Here is a 22288-nt window from a genome sequence, read left to right on the forward strand (position 1 = left end):
GTTCGTTCGCTAAGTGTGTACGCACCATAACATGACCTCACTCACACACAAAACAGTAGGTAGTATACTAACAACGAGCTACCTAACGTTCGTCTCTTGCATTCACGGGACGCAAATTTTACTTGGGGGCGTAATACATGATCCGAATAAAGGGATCCTCAGCGGAAAGTGTATGTCTGCGCCACAGCACATTTACAACCTGCGCGGCATCAATCGGAGGTAATCTGAAGGTCTCCAACCGAAAGCGAGCAAACAATTGCTCCGGATACAACCTAATAATGCGCAGCACTAGCGTAACGTCTCACTATTGTAACAACTGCATAGCATTGTATACAAAACGTGCAGAATGCATTATTTCATCATAAACTTAAAGGCAGTAAAATATCAGATGTTTCTTTTTAGATTCGACAACTATCTACGTCATTAGCTCTTCTTATGATGTATAGAAATCTCCAAAAATTTCCTGCTGACAACTCGAGTACTTCCCTTGTCAGGACAAAAATGACGAGAAATAGAAAAAGAGTAGTAATGTTGATGATCATGAATATGACTACAGATAATGACACTGACGACGTCTGTAGAGTGAAACAGATTGCAGAGCGCTATTCAAACTACAAGACAGGAATATAAACACGTTATCAATACCCATTCAATTACAGATAATAGACGAGAGTGTTTCTCGGAAGAGCGGAACCTTTCTATGAATTGCACTGATAATTGGGTCTGTTACAGCAAATAAAAATACACTTTATTTTTCCTGCTGAAAACAAAATAAATCGAGAACTTGATTGTGAAAGACTTTTAACGCGAGATTCTCTTTATTTCAATGAGTCCTTATTCCCCGCAACAACCAGTTTCGTTCTTTTTCAGATACATTACAACTATAAAAGCATAGCGTACATCAAATGGGTGCGTAAGGTCAAACCGAGCCAGATGTGCTTATTTAAGAGAGTACTTCTAATTGAGTTAACCATTAGTTCTTTTTCTTCTTCAACGTTTGTGCCATTTAGCCTGCTCAGTCTTCAAAAGAAGTTTTCTTTTCAAATTAGCTAATTTAATTGTGAAATAAGACAAGTGAAGTGATGTCAATTACAGCTCCTAATTAAATTTGTCTTCCCAAGAATATACTCGTAGTTAATATCGTATAATACTCATTCAATCGTTACTAATAATTTACAAGAGCTATACACGAACATGTAAGTGACAAGACATACAAAATCGTCAAAATACGAGTAAATTAATAAATATATTATTTTACAATTTACATTTTCTCCTGCCTCGTATTCAAGTAGGATAAATGATCAAATATTAAATTTATTTCATCTATCTGTGACTCAGCGGTTGTTCGACCAGTTGACAGTTTGCCGCTAATGGGTTCGGAGTTCGATTCTTGACAGATACTATAAGATAAAATTTGTGGTGGACAAAGCTATTGAGGCAGGTTTTCTTCGAGTATTTCAGTGCTCCCTGCCATTCTAATTTTATCACAGCCACATCATCACTTTTTACAGTCACTGAAGTGCTCTTGTAGTTAAAAAATGGAGTGAAATAATTACCATTATATTATTTTATTAAATATTATTCCTTATTTTATAAGCATTAACATTATTATTTACCACAAGAATCTTAATTATATACGCATAAATCATCTATTAGCAACAAAATCACAAAGAAACCCTAACTTTCACATCACATCACACTACCACTACCACTACTAAGGCCCAGATTCTTATGATGCCATAATATTATTTCTTTAGGTATAATATTCGCATTTCTAAATGTAACTGAACGTCTAATAATTTTGATTATGTAATTGTATTCTGCATATGAATGCGTATATTGGCCACCGGAGTGGCTCAGTCGGTAAAGGCGCTTGCCTGCCGGTCTGAAGTTGCGCTCGGGCGCAGGTTCGATCCCTGCTTGGGCTGATTAACTGGTTGGGTTTTTTCCGAGGCTTTCCCCAAATTATGAAATTCTGTAGTGCAATAAATTATAAAACTATGTTTCTTTAATAAAGGATTTTCTGTCCTATTTTACCAGAAAATACATTTTTTTAAGTGACTAAATAGCCAACAAACTTAGATTTCAAACTTGTGCTGTTTCATCCTAACCAGTATAGACTGGCTTCCATGAACGCAAGTCAGTCTATAACAAGAGCACAAGGCAGGCTTTCTATGGTCCCGCCTGGACTGAGCTTATAAAAACCCGGGCTGAATGGGCCAGTCCTAACTTTTAATTTGCTCTCTGCAGTTGCGCCGGAACCCAAGCCGGCAAGCAGTTATGGACATGAGTCTTGTCTGCTACGAACGATCTGACATTTTTCAAACATGTTCTTCTCAAGACATGTGCTGTAGAAAGGTTTTTCGAGGTACAACACCATATTAAGTGACAATCTGCAACTTTTTTAATTTAACAATTTGAAAATACATAGTCTTCAACTCCAATCAGAGTGAAAACTGAGGCCTGGGTATGTATTTTGTTTTGAGTAACAGATGTCATTAAATTTTTCAATGACTATTTATTCAATATGACTGTCAACGTGATTGTTTAGAATATATTTAATACAAGAGAACACATACAACAAAGGAATGGTTTAATCTCCAAGAATCAGGTGTCTTTAAAATGTCAAGATTTAAACTTCTTATTCTTTCCAGGGCCAATGCGTGGAATACCAACAAATAAAATTTAATTGTTGGATGAACTTATCTATTTGATATAATGATAAATAAATTTATCTATACCTAAAATTTAAATTTTATATATGGGCTAACGTTACTTTAAGCTAACTATGCTGATCAGTTAATATGACAGAAAATAAGACGGATTTTGTAAACTATATACTGTATATTCATAATTTTAGGTAACATTTTGGCATTTATTGGTCATAACTACATGCATATTTTCAGAAATCTTAGATTACAATTATTCTAAGAATCCGGGCAATAACAACACTGTTAAACCACTGTGTGACATCACATGGAATACCAGTCATTAAGAGGAAGACGGAATTCGATTTTAGGTAGATCTTAAGAGGTTTGTGGTGGACAAATTTACTGAGATTAAGACCTAAACCTTCAATCAACATTATTATTATTAATATCATTGTTATTATTGTTGTTGTTATTATTATTATTATTATTATTATTATTATTATTATTATTATTATAACAAGTTCAGGTTTAAGACAAGTGTGCCGCTCATTCCCACTATTATTTAAGGGGTTAGGTACAGCTTACAGCAGTAAAATTTTTGGAAATATTCAACGTTTTTTTCCTCAATTACTGTATCTTGTACAATAATGAAAATTGGTATGTGTAAAACACTGTCCTTCTGCTATATGAAAAAAATATTTTTGCGGTTTAAAAAAATTATTTATATTTTTTTAAATTAAAAATGGTGGCAGTTTACTGTGCAGTGATGAAGCGTTTTCCTCATAACTCATAAATTTGTTAACTTTTTCATGTCCTCTTTTATTTTATTGCTGAAACTCATGTTTACAATATCATGTTCTTTCAACTACATTCCTTAATAAATTTTTTTTTTATTTTGTGTTAAAAGAAAATACTGATATTTGATCATTTTTTTAATGAATTTATTTTTTATCAATCTATCAAAGGCAGAGAAGTGATCTTGCATCATATTGTAGATATGACATGCATAAATATACACAAAAAAATTCATCACAGAATGTTGGATAGTTTTTTAGTTATGTGGGAAACGCTTCATCACTGTACAGTGAACTGAATTTTGAAGAAAAAAAAAAAAAAATGTAAATAATTTTTTTTTTAATCGTAAAAATATTTTTTTTTTTTTTCATACAGCAGGATAGTGTTTTAGACATACTTATTTTCATTGTTGTACAAGATACAGTAATGGAGGAAAAAAATATTGAATATGTCCAAAATTTTACTGCTGTAAGCTATATCTAACCCCTTAATACAAGTACATCTAGATTATAGTAAAAGTATGGAAAGCAAAAAAACACAAGAGGCTTGAGAATTGGTAAGAACACTCTATTATATGCGGATGATCAGGTTCTGATGTCTGATAATGAGGATGGACTAAAAAATCCTCTAAAATATTAGCAAACATAGCTGCTACATACAACATGCGCACATCTATGGAGAAAACAAAACAATTGAAGGAAAAGATTTAAGGAGAATAAAAATAGTAATATATATTATTATGACAAAATTATAAAGCAAGTAAGATCCTACCTGGGATGCCTTATAACCAATGTAAGGATACAAGAAACAGAAGAACCCATTCAAATGTATAATTGTGTTAATGGAATCCTAAAAAGAAACTTCAGCAAACAAATGAGGAAATAAGTATTGTTGAAATTTTTACAACGTAGCATGTAAACCAGTGCTACTATATGGAAGTCAATCTTGGGTCCTAAATAAAAATGAAGAACGAAGAATTGAAGCCGCCCAAATGAGATTTTTGAGACCACTGGTAGGGGTAACCAGAAGAGATCATATTAGAAATGACAATATCCGTCAGCAATTGGGAATACAAAATATCATTACAGACATAGAAACGTTGTATATAGAATGTCAAGAGATAGGCCTAGATTACCAGAATTGTAATTTGCTATAGACAAAGAGGAATCAGACCTGTTGGAAGAACCAGGACTAGATGGAGAGATCAAAATTTTAATCAAAATTTCTAATGTGTTGCTTCGGAATGTAGGAAGCAGTATCCATACCTTTTTAAGGAACATAATGATAATTATTATTATTATTATTATTATTATTATTATTATTATTACTATTATTATTATTTATTACTTACTTAAAATGGTTTTTAAGAAACCCGCGGTTCATTGCCGCCCTCACACAAGCTCGCCATCGGTCCCTATCCTGTGCAAGACTAATCCAGTCTCTATCATCATATCCCACCTCCCTCAAATCCATTTTAATATTATCCTCCCATTTACGTTTCGGCCCCCCCCAAAAGGTCTTTTTCCCTCCGGTCTCCCAAATAACACTCTATATGCATTTCTGGATTCGTCCATACGTGCTACATGCCCTGCCCATCTCAAATATCTGGATTTGTTCCTAATTACTCGAAGAATACAATGCGTGCAGTTCGGCGTTGTGTAACTTTCTCCATTCTCCTGTAACTTCATCCCTCATAGCCCCAAATAGTTTCCTAAGAACCTTATTCTCAAACACTCTTAATCTCTGTTCCTCTCTCAAAGTGAGAGTCTAAGTTTCACAACCACGTAGAGTAACCGGTAATATAACTGTTTTATAAATTCTAACTTTCACATTTTTTGACAGCAGACTAGATGACAAAAGCTTCTCAACCAAATAATAACAGGCATTTCCCATATTTATTCTGCGTTTAATTTCCTCCCGAGTGTCATTTATATTTGTTACTGTTGCTCCAAAATATTTGAATTTTTCTACCTTTTCGAAGGATAAATCTCCAATTTTTATGTTTCCATTTCATACAATATTCTGGTCACGAGACATAATCATGTACTTTGTCTTTTAGAGATTTACTTTCAAACCAATCGCTGTACTTGCTTCAAGTAAAATTTCTGTGTTTTCCCTAATCGTTCTTATTAGGTTATTACTTATTATTTATTTTATTATTAGTATTATCATCAATGTCATCATTATTCAGCTGTTACACATGTACAATACATATTTGTAATATTACAAAATCTCAACACTATGTACAAGATAAAATCATTAGGTAGGTACATTAAAAATCATCTTATAATGTGACACGTGAAAAAAAACGATTTCTGTCCCTGGTAAGGTGTCTATTTGTTTTCCGCCATGTTTCCTTATTAATACATGCATATATGGATATAAGGTACAATAGAGTCAAGTTGGATGCGAAAATCCTATAGCGAGATAATTTCGTAGCGACTTGACATCTCGTGTATGATTAAAAAGCTTTTCCCCTCCATTAGCTGCTGCAGAGTTATGAACACGCTGATGGACAGGTCGATTATAATTGTGCTGCAGCTTCCGAACGTACAGTGGGCACGTCAGCATAGAATTACAAAGCATTTGTTTCGACTGTACTTTCATCATTTGTCAGTTTACAGTGAAAATTTATAACCGCGTTATCATAGAGTAGCATGAAAGCTTTCTTTCCAGGAAACATTTCGGTTTGGGTGTGGTTCGGGAAAAGGAAATCATTTCGCAAAACCTCTCCGTGTGATGTCAACAGAAATGTTCCTCTCCTCCGCAATAAGAAACTAATAAATTATATTTTCAAGTAATATTTCTACTTCGGCTCTTTGTTTCACAGTTCCTCATCAATTTTACTGAAGTACGTATAATGAAGATGTGCTACTCAACCTAACACACTTAATAAAACAGGCATGAAGAACTGAATCTTTGTCTACTAGCATAATAAAGTGCACGATTTTGTCATTGGATTTAGTTTAAAATATAACTTTATGACACATAATGATCCAAATTTTAACAGCTTTTTAATGGATGATGAAGCCAATATTTATTCTGTTGGATTTCTTTAAGAAACAGAACCACAAATTACTGGTCAGCTGAAAATCTACAACAGATTCATAAAAAACCATAAAGGTTTACGTAGATTGTATGGTATGGATTAGAAACTTTCAGTATAGTAGAGTCTTACATTTTTTTAATTCCTAATGCTGAAACAGTAAATGTACCATTGCTAATTATAGACCCATATCATTATTAACAACATTCTCAAAGTGTTTGAGAAAGTTATGTATAATAGATTATATCATTACCTGGAGTCCAACAATATATTAGTTTTAGAACAGTTTGGATTTAGAAAACAAAAATCGACAGAGAATGCTGCTTTTAGTTTGATGGATGAAATACTAAATTCATTAAATTCGAAACTACATATAGGTGGGATTTTTTGTGACTTGGCTAAAGCATTTGATTGTGTAGACCATAGTATATTAGTAAAAAAAATTGAAGTTTTATGGTATTAAAGATGAGACGTTGGGTTGGTTTACATCGTACTTATCAAATAGAAAACAAAAAGTAGAAATAAATGTACCACATAGTCATAAAGTTACTTATTCAGAATTTAGAAATATTAAACATGGTGTTCCGCAGGGGTCAATTTTAGGTCCATTGTTGTTTCTAGTTTATATTAATGATTTAGCCTTGACCATAAACAATTTATCTCATGTAATTTTATTTGCAGATGATACAAGTAAAGCAAACAATACGATCATTTTATGAACACTTCTAATACAGTGCTGAATGTAATGAATGAATGGTTCCATGCAAATAAACTAGCACTTAATGTTGATAAAACCAGTGCAGTCAAATTTAGTACACACAATAATGCTCAGGTTTCCTAAAGTATTCGATTAAATGGAACTCATCTCAAAGAATCTATAAACACAAAGTTTCTTGGTTTAGAATTGGATAATCACTTGACCTGGAAAACGCATATAGAATGTATTACTCGTAAATTGAGCTCTGCATGTTATGCATTAAGATCCTTATCTACTATTGGTGATATAAACTTACTTAAAATGTCATATTTTGCATATTTTCACTCTGTAATTATATATGGATTAATATTCTGGGGTAACTCGTCTGAAGCTAAACACGTTTTTGTTTTACAAATGAAAGCTATAAGAATAATGGCCGGTGTGCATAAAAGGACATCATGTAAAAATATTTTCCGAAACTTAGAAATCTTGACTTTACCTTGTGAATACATTCTTTCCCTAATGATGCTGTATATTAAGAACCAAGATAAATTCAGTACTAATCAAGACATTCATCATTTTAATACAAGACATATATCAGATCTTCATCTACCCTCTGTTAGTCTAAGCTGTTTTAAAAAAGGAGTTCGCTATTCATGTATAACAGTCTTCAATGTCTAATTATCTTAAAGATTTGAAGAACCACGAGAAAAGGTTCAGAAAAGAATTAACCAAATTTCTACACACTCATACCTTCTACACAACTGATGAATTGTTTATGCTTGTGAATTGAATTATTCTACTTAAATGACATGTACAATTTTATAATATAGCTCAACTAAAATATGTTTTTATATTGACTTAATCTGTTTACTATGCATTGTATATTTTTGTTTAGCATAACTGATGAATTGTTTAAGCTTATAAATAATTGAATTAATCTACTTCATATGAATTGTACAATTTGGTATAGCTTAACGAAAATAAGTTTGTAAATTGAACTAATTTGATTGTATATATGTTTGTATAGTTTGGCTAATGAATTGTATATGGTTTTAAAATGATTACTAGTCTGTGTAGCTCTACTGATGAATTGTATATAGGCCTACTGTAAATTGAATGGTAGTCTGCATAGCTCAATTGATGAACTGTATATGCTGTAAATTGTATAGTAGTCTGTATGGCTCAACTGATGAATTTTTATGATTATAAATTGAATTAATGTACTCGATATTAATTGCACAAATTTGTATAGCTTAATGAAAGTATGCTACTTTGCATTGTATATATTTGTATAGTTTTGGCCGATAAATTGTATATGCTTTAAATTGAATAGTAATCAATATAGCTCTATTGATAAATTGTTTGTGTTTGTAATTTGAAGTAGTTTGCATGATATGTATTATCAATTTCTGTATATCACAACTGGTTGAATTGTTTATGCCTTAAGTGTAATCAACTTGTTTTGTATTATACATATAGCTCAACTGATGAATGATCGTTTGCGTTTGTAAATTTAATAATCTGATTGGCTATGTATTGTATGCTTTCAGTAGAGCCCATTGATGTAGCTCAGTCGGCAGACTCGCTGGGCTGCTGATCCGGAGCTGCGTTCAGGCTTGGGTTGGATCCCCCTTTGGTCTTTGGTTTCTTCCGAGGTTTTCCACAGCCGTGGGACTGAAGCCGAATGGTCTATGGCGAGTCCTTGACATCAACCCCTTTGATTTGATTACCTGGTTGGGTTTTTCCGAGGTTTTCCCCATCCAAAAGGCAAATGCCGGGTAATATTTTGGCGAATCCTCGGACCTCACCTCATCTCACTACATCTCGCCAAAATATTGTAAAAAAATTGCACAAAATTGTAGAAAAATACTAAACTGTAAAACTATAAAAATTTGTAAAAATTGTAACTGTAATATTGTAAAATTTTGACGTTCCACATCTTAAAGCTTCATTGCTCATGTAAGATCTATGGAATAAAATAAATGAATGAATGAAATGAATGATTCAATGCAGAATGACATTCACAAATAGGGGAGAATTCAAGAGCTCCAGAATCAGCCGGAAAAACCTATGGTTTCAACATGTAGCAATTGCTCATGCAGCTCATGGCAGTATGCAGACTGCGCAAATTCTTCTCTGGGTGCATCATCTCTCGATATTTTATATAATAATAATTAGAGCCCGGATATTTAGGCATTTATTTTGGTTAAAATAGGCAGGCATATAGGCACTAAAAATAGTAAAAATAGGCATTTATTATTCATGGAAACAGATAAAAAGTAGACAAATGATAAACTATCTCAATTTCCTTGGTTACATGTCATAACAAGATGCTTTTTTAAATTATCACCTGTCATAGTGAGCCGCCTGTCAGAGAGAACGTTTTGCATGGTGGAAAAAGTTCTTTCTACTTCTACTGAAGTGATTGGATCAAACTTAAAACAACTTATTTCAGAAGGACTGTCTCTACTTTCTTTCAGAGATCGGGAAAAACCGACTGTGTATTTTCTCAAAAAGAGAGGTGTGAGAAGGGATTAGAGACTTCAAAGTACGTGTGACTTGTGCGTGCAAGCGACAACACTAACGGGACCTGGAGACTTGCTTTTAATACTTCCCCCATCTCCTTTATTTCGCTGGTAAACCCCGAAATGATATGAGGACTGAGGGTTATACTGTTCAGACATCTTTATTAAATGACATAAAAGATGGAATCGGTAAGGGAGAAAAGTTTATGACTTCTTGGAAACATATGTATTGCTGGAGAATAAGATTCTCAGCAAATATTTGTGTGAGATGAATAACTATTTTTAATTTGCACAACCGTTCTATTTTGTTTTTTTTAAATGTAATTTATGTGCGGTTTATTTTAAATGCATTAAAAATACAGTATAGAAAATGTACAATAACGACGTAAAAAAGGCTAAAAATGGCATTTAACCTAAAAGTAGGCAACGGGAGCTGAAATAGGCAAAATAAAAATTGAGCCTATCGTCCCCAAATGTGTGATAACGTGTTTATCTCTAATAGGTCTTTCATACATAAACTCAGTTTAAAAAAGGCATTTTGCCTAACATCCGGGCTATAATAATAATAATAATAATAATAATAATAATAATAATAATAATAATAATAATATTTATTTGGCTGCAATGCGTTACAATGTTGAATTACAGCACTGACCTCCGGTCATTTTTTATATTATACATCCTTCACGTTTATTCGATTTGACAGCTCCTGTTTTTAATAGCACAGCCCTTAAAAAAAATCCTTTGACGTCCGTGAAGAGGTGCACTGCGTTGCGTCTGAAAGCGGGGAAATTAGAAGAGAGGATATCGTGGCTCTAGACAAGACAAATACAGTAGTAAAAGCCAGAGCAGTGGTAAAGGCTTTGTACTGGATCCAACTGTTAGGTTTGAGACAAGTGAGACCCAACCATCTGAGGTCATAAAAGAAAAACAACAAATTTATGAATCCGTATTTTCGAGGAAAATATCAGACGGAAGGCGTTTGGGAAGTGCATGGTTTGACGATCGCAGCGAGGGGTACTATCCTACAATTAACTGTTACTGTATTGCTGTTGTACAATCACGTTGGAACAGGGCAAGAGTACGCTCCATCTCTGTTAACTTGTTTAAAAATGATATCTATTATAATCGTACTTTCACCACACATAGCGCATCATACTCCTATTTTTACTTTACGGATAGGTTATAGGTTCTTCATTAAGAAGGTCGGGCTTTTCGGAGCCCCAAATACCTATTGTTTTGGTCATCTACATACCCACTGATACGAAGCCAAACTCGAAAACAGAATGATTTAGAGTCAATTTCACCGTCATACACTAGATTACTGAGTTGCAGTTCTTGCACCATTGTACATTTATAAGGTTTTAACTTCAATAGCTTTGCAGCATTTCACACAGAGCTATCATACCCGTTTCTGTGAAAGATGACGAAGCAATTTTAGAGGCATTTTCAAAGCATGTCCATTGTCCAATGACACTCAAATTTTCGTCGGTGAGGGCAGCTTCGCCTTCCTCTGCATAGGTATACCTGCTACACTTCATGTCTCCCAGAATTCATTCAAACTGCCATGGATCGTTGGACGGCTTACAACGTTAAAGCCGGGAATATTTCCTAATATTGTATTCGAAATACATAAGTCGAATTTCGTTAACACATATTATCGTACACAAACATTCACTGTTAAATACTATATCTGTGTGCATTTTTAAGTTATGAATTACAAACACGACCATAAGCTTAGATAATTTAATTTCGTCTTGGCTTCCACTAAAACTAAAGTACGATGAGACTGCGGCGCAATCGCTAAAACAATATTGCCGCGTGGCAGAGCATCAGCAGGCAGTCCATTTGACGTTTTGCGGTAAGGAAATAATCTACTCACCCAGGCATAATTTAAAATGCACATGAACTTAAATTCATGAGAGGATGTCACGCCATTAACGAAACTCACATCAAGTTGTAGATCTTGAACATTAGGTTTCAATATATATTGGTTACAGGCATCCTAAGCGGTTGGCTATTTTTCAAACGCTGAGTACGCATCAGTTGCTTCCTATACTCCGTCATGAGTCAGTCGAGTGGCCATCATCACATTCTAGTATGCATGAGGCCTTACTGTCGAATCTCCATATTATTAATATATTCTGTTAACTGTTTTTTATTGTTCAATAATTTTATATTGCCATTACATTTGTATTATTGGTGAGCATACACCATACTATGATTAGTTTAGACCAGAGGTCTCCAAAAAGCGTATCGTCATTCGTGCTCTCGATGCTGCCCGCCGAACACAGTGTGCTGTAAGGTTAGAGAATGGGGAGAGACTTGTACCTCAACAGATGGGAGCGATCAGTGGGGGATCGCGGCAACGGTGTGCTTATGTTTACAAATAATAAATCAAAAGAATAATAAATATCATACGTTTGTATATTATTTTGACATATTATGAAGCTGGAGCCCCGTCTGTTGCTATTGACACAAGCCATTGCAAATTCAACCTCTTGTGTTCTATGGTGTCTTTCAGTGCCTGGAAAAGATCTTCCCCGGTTGTATTTTTTAATCACATCTAGAAAACATTCAGATACAGTAAAATGTTCATTAACTCCTCGGATGAAAATGGCTAGGCGAGCTTTGTCATTTCTAACTGTGCTTTCGTCCAATTCAAGTGAATAAGCTACAAATTGGTTAATTGTGGTTTCGACTTCAGATTTAATTACATTTACAATCTTGAAATTCCTTCTCTGAACTGTAATTGGAAACAATTTAATTTTCTTAAACTTTGATTTTGTTCTGGACACAGTATTTTAGTAACGTCCTGTATGCACGATTTTACAAATGATGCTTCTGTAAAGGGCTTCATTGATTTTCCAATATTCCAAGCTAGAACATAGCTAGCAAGAAGCTTTTTCTGTTTCAGACTAAGGACACGTGTGTGATTTGTGTTTGTATTTTCTTGTTTTATATTTATCAAAATATTTGTGGGCCTACGCATTACACCCAAAATGAAACGAAGGTTTGTCATGCGGAACTGAGTGTAAATGTATTGTAATATACTGATTATTATGTATAACCAACAATTATACAGACAGCCCCAAAATAAATTATTTTCACATGTCCAACATGCCTGTAATTGTATGATATGAAGAGTCGAGTATTGTCGTTGCATATTGAATTTTAACACACGCTTAAGAATTTTCGAACAAATTAAGCATTTCACATTCTCCCCACTAATACAAAAAAAAATGTTTCTTCCTATCCATCCTTGAATGTACAACGTCCATGATTAGAAGACATTGTGAAACGGTGGAACACTCCGACCAACACAATCATAATGGCAATCCGCCACTGCTCTTCATTTGCGCATAAACATTGAGTACAGTACAGGTGGAGATGGGTGAGACGGAGCGCGCTCATTACGTACTGGCTTCAGTTCCGTTCAGGGGCTTACTCGCGAGTACGCTTTTAGAGACGTCTGGTTTAGACAGTGCTTTAAATGTGCTTGGCTGTGGGTCAATGGAACATTTTTAATACATTATTTTAAAATTAAATGCAATTAATCTAAACAAATATTCTCATGATTTGGTTGTTACGCATCTAACGCAGACCGATTAGATTCCAGAATGCTCCGTAGTTTTTAGAATGACTTTGCTCCTGGTTACAGGCCGCTTCTGACGTGAACATACGCCTGTTTAGCAGCTTTTATTGTGAAAACAAGTGCTACTGTTGCGGGTTACTCTTGTTTTCTGTTTTGCCCCTCTCTTCCAACCAGCCTCCAATTTGCCTTCCGATATGAAACAAAAGCGTTCTGGATCATGCGAGACTATCCCTACTTGGATCTCCCACTGCGTCCAAATCTATCTATCTATCTGTCTGTCTGTCTGTCTGTCTGTCTGTCTGTCTGTCTGTCTGTCTATCTATCTATCTATCTATCTATCTATCTATCTATCTATCTATCTATCTATCTATCTATCTATACATCTACCTACCTACCTACCTATCTATCTATACTAGCAGAGTTAGGGCAATAGGGTCTTCTCTTACATTCTATCAGGTCAAAAAGTACACAAGCAGTGAAACTGTGATTTCATTTAAAAATGACAGCATTCAGTATTCTGAGAAGTGTAGTATTCATCAACAAGACAAAAAAGCCAAAACTTGGGTCCTAAAATTAATATCATCCGAAATGAGTACTTGACCATCAACATACGCAGTGCGATTTTCATTCATTATAGACGCAATCTTTCGCTCTACGTCTTAGAGATTCACACCTTGTTACCCTTTTGTTTACTGCATTTCCGATATGATGCTGTATACCCAACAATAAACAAGCAAAGAGCGAACAAGTACTCATATCTTGGAACATATTAATTTTAGGACGCATGTTTATTAGACTTTGTTTTTTTCTTTTCATGATTACTACAATCTGTACCATCTCTTAGAATAATGAATTCGCTTTTTTTAAATGAAAATCACATTGATGTTGATGAATAAGTATTCATATCTCGGAATATATTAATTTTAGGATGCATGTTTATTAGGCTTTTTTCTATTGTTTTTAAAAATACTACAACTACAGTCTAGTACATACAGTCACGAAGCTCAATACGTAGTAAATATGCATCCATAGATAGTTACTAACCACCAGGATCGCTAATATCGCCTCATTACAGACAATGCGAAATAGTACCGGCGCAGTCTATTGTTCCTAGCACCCTCACAACTCAAGCTTCATGAATGTATATACTAGACTGTGCTACAACCTCTCAAAATATTGAATGCTTTTTTTAACATCTGTATATCCCCTTAGTCATCTGTCGTAAAAAAAATCTTGGTTTCTTTCTCGATAATAATCTAAATTGGAAATTCAAGTTAAAGAAACGATAAAAAAATGTTCCTCCAGTCACTGTTTGAGTCCCTTAAGAAACTTCTTGCTCCAGCAACTAAAACTTGCCCTAGTAGAAACCCTAGTCATGCCGCACTTCGATTATTGTGACGTTCTGTTAAGTGACCTAAGTTCTGAACTGTCAGTCAAGTTACAGAGAGTTCAGAATATGTGCGTTAGATATGTGTTCAATATTCGGTGATATGATCACATATCACCGTCCTTCGCAAGTCTTTCGTGGCTCCGACTCAAAGAACGTAGAACTTTACACTCTTTGTCTTTACTCTTTCGAATGCTGCACACCTCAACACCAAATTACCTTTAGTCTCGTTTCTCTTATCTATACTCTAACCACGACGTAAATACCAGACCACTTATCTGTGGCACGCTACCTCTTCATAGAACATCTTGTTATTCACGTCTTTTATAGTATTCACCTCGCGACAATGGAATTCCTTGTCACAAAGTATTAGGGGCTGTAAGACATTAAACATTTTTTTAAAATACTTAAAGGATAACCTTCTTAGCAATTCACTCTAATTATACTGACTTAAAGGTCACTGACTATATGGTAACTTATTTCTTTAGACATTCATCCTGATAGCGCTGTATTTTCAAAAGCCGCAGTCATAACACCTAACACTTCCTTCTTATGTCGCGGTACACTCAGTCTTAAAACACAATATTCTCCTACGTCTCGTTACTAAGCACTACGTCTGTTGACTAAACAATGTCATAATGACTTATATTTTCTTAACATGAGTGTTCCTCAGCTACGAGCATAGATATTATTTTCATTCTTTCTCTTCCCTCTTCCCCTCCTATACACATTTGTGATTAAATTTATTTCTTATAACGCAACACACAGCTCGCTCACTAGCCAAACAATCAAGGACAAGGGCCAATAACGTTGAATCGAGCTGTATGTATACTTTTTGCTGGTTGAGTGGAAGAGAAGATCTTACGGCCTTAATTCTGCCAGCTAAAATAAATCATTATTATTATTATTATTATTATTATTATTATTATTATTATTATTATTATTATTATACCAGACTGTCAACATTTAATTGATAAAACCAATATTAATGTAATAAGGGAGATTCTGAGATTGGAACTTTATTCTAACTTGTATTATTCAACGAATACCACTTCATACCGAAATTTGTACAAACGAATTAGAGGGCAGTTTAGCTAAACAAGCATCAAGCGCTAAAGAACTTGTAACAGGAAACAGATAGATCTATAGCCTATTTGCAACCACACTCGAAAGTTAAGAATAAATTAGGATAAAGGTGGGGATCACATTATTGAGAAACCATCAGTTGCCGACTGACGATTGGACTTCACAATATTATTCTGCCATCATAAGATCACAACTCTTCTATAAATTATGCTACAGGACACATAAATTACGAATCCCAACTCCTTCCTCAACCCACCGAATCTCTGAAGCATCAAGAGCCACGGAAAAGGTGAGCTGATGTATTGTTTTGAAAAGGTCATTCTCATAGGCTAAATGTCTTCCAAAAGGAATAAAACTGTATCCACTTAAGGTCAATTGAAATGAATATTCCCTACGGCAGTAAGGTAGGTATTATACGAAAACAGATAAGACAGCTAAGTTTGGACACTCGTTATTCGGGCAGATAGCCCACCATCAAACAACTAAAAGTAAAGCATTAGGCTACGTAGCTTTTAGCAATCTAATATCTGTAAAATGGAAATCGTGAAACATGGATATTACGTAATATATCGGGTGTCCCTCAGTTGGGTTTCTCGGAAAGAGCCAAAACTGGTCGAACTACACGTGTTCCCGTTGTAGTCAAGATCGGCTGCCGCGAGTCATGCTAGTTGATAACCAGTTTCGTACATTGTTAAGTTGTGAGTGTGGTGCTAGTTTGATACGTTTACTACTCTGTGCGTGATACATTATGGAATAGGCTATTGTGTAATATGGTGAAAATTCGATATAATTTAGAACAAAGAATATTCATTTACGACAGTTCTGTGGAAAGAAAAAAAAAGACATTGTTACAAATCCTGCAAAAGGAAATTTCGTCGTAATTATCCCGAGATACACTTTCATCATCATAAGTTTAAAGTTAGTGAAAGAAGTTCTAATATTCACATACACAAAATGTATACAAGGCATAAGCCCAATCCTGCTTTAACAGAGGGAGAACTCAACAACATAAGGTACCAATTACAAAATGTATTTCACGCAGTCTTTTCAACAGGAAATGAAGTTTGTTTAAGAACACTTCGAACATATGATGTAATGGTGAATACCGTTTGATTTTTCTAATAAGTAATTAAAGCACTTTTAAGTAAAGTAAATTACTGTATTAAATAACATAAGAACATCCGAAAACATAAAAAATATATTTATCCGGCATTTCATTTGAATAAAAAAGCAATAAAAACTTACGATTTGATATTTATAATATTTATATAATGTAATATCTCAGGTGAGCCTGCAATTTAATCCCACTCTATATCTTAATATTCTACCTCACAATATGTTTCCAGATCAACTGATTGGTCAAATATGAAGAACAAGGAAAAGCAAAAGCTCAACAGGTACTAGCAGAGCCCTTTCTTGCCCTTAGAAGAAAGTTAACCAGCGCTGTCAAGGAAATCCCAACGGAATCTTGGGAAAAACATTTCTCCCTTATCATCAACAGAGATAACCCACAGATATTCAGGGTTAGTAAATAACTTTTGAAGCATGTGATTCAGTAACATGAAACTCGGTGTGTGGGGATAGCCGTATACTAAGAACTCAATAATGGTATTACCGAGTTTTTTCTACTCCAACTGTCTTATTTTAAATGGAATACACAATATTTTCTTTATATATTTTCGAATAATGCTCATTAAGAGCTTTTCAAAAAGTACCCACACTAGATATTTCTGTACAAATGTATTGTTGCTAAATCAAGAAAACAGAAAAGTGTATCAAATAATAAAATGCTCCTTCCTTAACACAAAACCAAAATAAAGCTAGCGCACCATCTAAATTCTGTGTTCGAATTGGTAGCCTTCAACTGCTTGACAATGTGCCAGTCGATCACAGAAACCATTTAAGGAATGACATAACCAGACTTTACAAATATCTTGCATCACTTCCATTATTCGATACTCCACATCTTCTAAGTTGTTGGTTCTTTCTCAATATACTACTGACTTCAAATGGCCTCACAAAAAAAAGTCCTAAGCTGACAAATCTGGGGATCTTGCTGGCCACTTTATGCAACATTTCCTAACAATCCATCGTTATGAAAAAACCTGGTTTAACTGCTGACGAACATTCTGTCCATATGTGCTGGAGCTTCATCTTGTTGGAAATAGTTATCTCTGGGTAGCCCACGGTTGACTGGATATGGAAACAAGTTTGTGAAAGTCTGTACTACGTGATTTCGAAGCATATCCAAATATCTATTAGCATTTAACGTTTCTCTAAAGAAGAAAGGATCAATGACATAATGACCAACAACACCAGCCCAAACATTAAGTTTTTGTGCATACTGCGTGTGGTTCTCCTCCATCAATTGTGGATTTACATCTGATCAAAATCAGCAGTTGTGTCTGTTGACAAATCTTTGCTATTTAAAATCGCTGCATATTACACTTCATAATTATCGGACTTCAGAGGAGGCGGTATTTATGACGCGATATTTGAGAACTGGTGGAACCACGACAGCAGAAATGGAATTACTCCAAGAAAACCAGCCACCATTTTCACCATAAATTCCGTTTGGATTCAATGGGATTGTACCCGAGTAGCCTACCTGGTGTAGAAAGTTATCATAATATTCAAAGAAGTAATGAACAGTTCAACACATTGTTTTGTTAAAGTAAATCGAAAGTGTCTTCACTAGCCCTATATACTTAATTTCTGTAGTAATTAGGATAGAAATAAAATGGTCAGGATACTTAAGTCTCACACCAGAAATTTTAAAGAAACGTAATACTCATTGTCAGTGAAAAAGAAAACAAATAAAAACATTTTCCTAGATAAAAACAAAATATTATTTTCCAAGTTAAACATGTCAAATAAATAGCCATCCTAAAAACCATTGGTTTAGCGACATTTTATTCAGTAAAGCCATAATGATTAAGGATTTAAAAAGTGCAAAATGATGACATGTATGAGATTAAGTGGTATCTCGTATAGTATTATTATATGTACAAAAAAAAAAATACAAGAAAATCTGGAACATAGGCCTATTATCGTGTACGAAATTTCTTTGGTATGCCCTAACCGAATTAAATACTGCATATTAAAAATAAGTTAGCCTAGGTCTATAAAAATTTGTTAAACAGAGGCTACCGTAATTTGTTACAGTAGCCTATAAATTTCTTAAAATTAAAGAAGTGTTAAATATAAAACAACAGATGGATGGCAATACTGAGACAGCAGGAATATCTGAATACTTTAAAATGCTTCCATTCTCTTTATGTAGGGTGACCAGACGTCCCAGAAAATCAGGACTGTCCCAGTTTTCCAGCCTTCTTCTTAGTGTTCCGAAAAGACTACTTCGGGATGCATAGTATAGGTAGGCTAAGTCTATTCCATTCTTTATCTTTACTCTCCTTACCTAAAGCAGTTAGTACATGTAATGTTTAAATGAAGATGCAAAGTGGAGAAGTGGCCGACTATTTCAGTCCTTATAGAAGCATAACGGTGGTTAAGAAGAGATATCTCATATCTGTAAATTTGCAGGTGAAAAAAAAATGCTTTAAAAGTTATTTTTTCTCAAAGCAGATCAACTTTCCATATAACTTACAGTATATGTTTCTGCTTTGCAAAATCTTCTACTCGAGGACAAAATATTAGTTAACTGTCCAATTTTGTGAAGATGATAATAATAATAATAATAATAATAATAATAATAATAATAATAATAATAATAATAATAATAATAATCTCAGCAACAATTTAAGCAATAATGTGGTTAAATTAAATGATCATTTTTTGTAGATACGAGGTATATCATTTCTTAGCATCGATAACAAATCTTATACTGTATGAAACATTTCGCCTATATATAAGCGAATTACATAATATATTTTTAATATTCTATATATAACAAATTACAAAGTAAATTTTCCTTTAATTTGCTGCATTAAATTTAAAAATAATATAAAAATTAGTTTTGTTTTCTATAAGTATTTTGTAGTATAAGAACTTAGAATTAGTAAGAGTTTTTTTTTTTTTCAACTTTTGTTCATACGAATTCATGTTGGAATTATCATCTTGCACAAACAACACAGTCTATATTATTATTTGAAGACTATTAGAAACCTAATCGAAAGCAGCAAGAAGCTAAGCAACAAAAACATGTACTTTTCCATATATTTTTTTCTCTACTTTATAAACATATGCAATTTTGATAAACGGTGTTTTTACGAAATATAAAACATTTGTCCCTAGTGTTTGAAAGGTTGACGTTGTATTTCAAATAGTATGTATACACCTATAAACCAAACTCAGGGCACACAACACAAGCGAAGCCTGCTATCATCAAAGCAACATGAAGCAACAAGAACTCAACAAATAAGCTATTCTGCTAATTTACATGAAGAAACTGACTTGTCGTCCTATTTATATAATTCTGCTTAAATTGCCCAATTTCCACAATTGAATTGCTGGCAATGACATAGCTCAAACCTTCCGGATACTGTGTAGGTTAATAGCCTATGAAAAAAATATGAAGACTGATGTAGGCCTACATGCGTGCAACAGCCTATAGGCCTACAGAAAATTATATATCAAGATATATATTTAAGAAGATATCAAGTAATTATTGGTAGCCCATGACGTACGATATTTTAAATTCTTATGATTAATTTTAAGCACTTTCTAATTAAACGTAGGTACACGTAAAGACGAATACAACAAATCAATTTCTTGGCATAAAACATTAATTATACTATACGAAAAAAACCGGGGTAGGACAATGTGATTAATCGTAGAGACCAAAACATTTTCAATAGGAATATGTTAACCACTCTTCATACACAGATAAACATCCTTTAGCATAACATAACTGTCCTGCTCTTCTTCCTAAAAATGGACCAGACGTGAGAGTTCATTATGTACCCATATACCATCATCAGAAGATATTTGATATAGTAAAATCTTAATTATTCCTAGTAAAACAGCCACTCACAGCTATTCAATTTCGGGTACAGAAATTGCTTAATATACGCCAATGCAATTCAGTGATTTGATAATCCCGCTTTCCTTTTAATTTTGACACACAGTAGTCTTGTGCCGCCCACATAAAACTATGTAAATAATGACAAAAACTACAACACTTCAGTACGTACCTACTAAACGATTCATATCTCCATACTCGTCCCTAGTTTTGATGACCATCTCCAGTTGAACGCGTAAACAAAATTATTTTACGCTGAATGTTCAATCGGACCGTAACACAGAACTTTAACCACAACTTATTTTGGTATCATGTGACGCCATGTTGTCAACTATTCAAATGAAGTAACAAAACCCCTTTATTGGTAGCTTAACTATAAACGTAATACTATGTTATTTACTATAATAAATGTTTTATCTACAATTGTACAATTTTCATAATAACAACAGTCTCCGTTTCTTAAAAAGTAAATACGTTATTGTATTGTGTAGTCGTTGCATCCTGTAATGGCTATGAAAAAAGTTATGTCCAAAATATTGAACAGTCCCATTAAATTATAATAATTCTGAATTTGTCAGTTAATAAGAAGCTGGCGTGATGCGTACAACGGAAATGAGCAGCACTGAAGCTGAATGAAAGACACTACATTAGGTTCGAATCCTGTCTACATTATGTTACGTATAAATCATGGTCTCTTCAGCTCTTACGTGAATGCTTGTGTGATGCTGACCTCAAGCCATATCCCTCATGTCAGCAGTGTAGATAAAAGAACCGGTTAGTTTATTATAAAATTAAATGAGGAGAGCTAAGAAAAAATTGATTACCGAATCAATTCATCGATTTTTTATTTTACTTTAGTTTATTTAACGATGCTGTATCAACTGAGGTACTAGGTTTTTTTTAGCGTTGAGACCGGCGATTTCTTGATATTTGGCGAGATGAGGCCGAGAATTCGCCATAGATTACCTTGCATTCACATTACGGTTGGGGAAAACCTCGGAAAAAACCAACCAGGTAATCAACCCATGCCGGTGGCGCAGTTCGAGAATGGTAAATCAGTATCACAGTAAGAAGTTTATTGTATACTCATAAGTTGGTGGGAGTATATCTTTGCTATTTAAAATTCAAGCAATTCTCGTGGAATATTATATGAGCTCATATTTACTTAATTGGCAGGTTACAACACACAAGGAATTCTTAGAAATATGTTGGGGCTAGAGTTGCCAGATGTCCCGATATGGCGGGACATTACTGATTTTCAGGAAATTTTCCCACCGTTCATACACATCATCTCCTACCATGTCCAGTTTGTATTTTGATATTTATATGTTAGTCTAAACACAACACAGTGCTGCACGCATTGTATACTTCACCTGACTTAATTAGGACCATAAAATCCAGACCTTTGAGATGGGCAGGACATGTAGCACGTATGGGCGAATCCAGAAATGCATATAGAGTGTTAGTTGGGAGGCCGGAGGGCAAAAGACCTTTGGGGAGGCCGAGACGTAGATGGGAAGAT

The 22288-nt window shown here is 34.2% G+C and overlaps 1 protein-coding gene across 11 annotated transcripts in view; it reads right to left on the reverse strand.

The window, feature by feature from the left end:
• The window catches only part of ATP8A (ATPase phospholipid transporting 8A1), a 415740-nt gene extending 394634 nt beyond the window's left edge, over window positions 1-21106 (reverse strand). For 10 of the 11 annotated variants that reach the window (XR_011331403.1, XR_011331402.1, XM_069821599.1 and 7 more), the window contains exon 1: window positions 20939-21094. Coding sequence is in view for 1 of the 11 variants with exons in the window: in XM_069821593.1 (XP_069677694.1) it covers window positions 20939-20987 (49 nt within the window). In the remaining 10 variants the exon portion in view is untranslated. Of the gene's footprint in view, window positions 1-20938 lie in introns of all 11 variants that reach the window. The other variant, XM_069821593.1, reaches the window with a different exon arrangement.
• Between the last annotated feature and the right edge of the window lie 1182 nt (window positions 21107-22288).

This window comes from Periplaneta americana, chromosome 3 (assembly GCF_040183065.1).
Source record: "Periplaneta americana isolate PAMFEO1 chromosome 3, P.americana_PAMFEO1_priV1, whole genome shotgun sequence".
NCBI lineage: Eukaryota > Metazoa > Arthropoda > Insecta > Blattodea > Blattidae > Periplaneta > Periplaneta americana.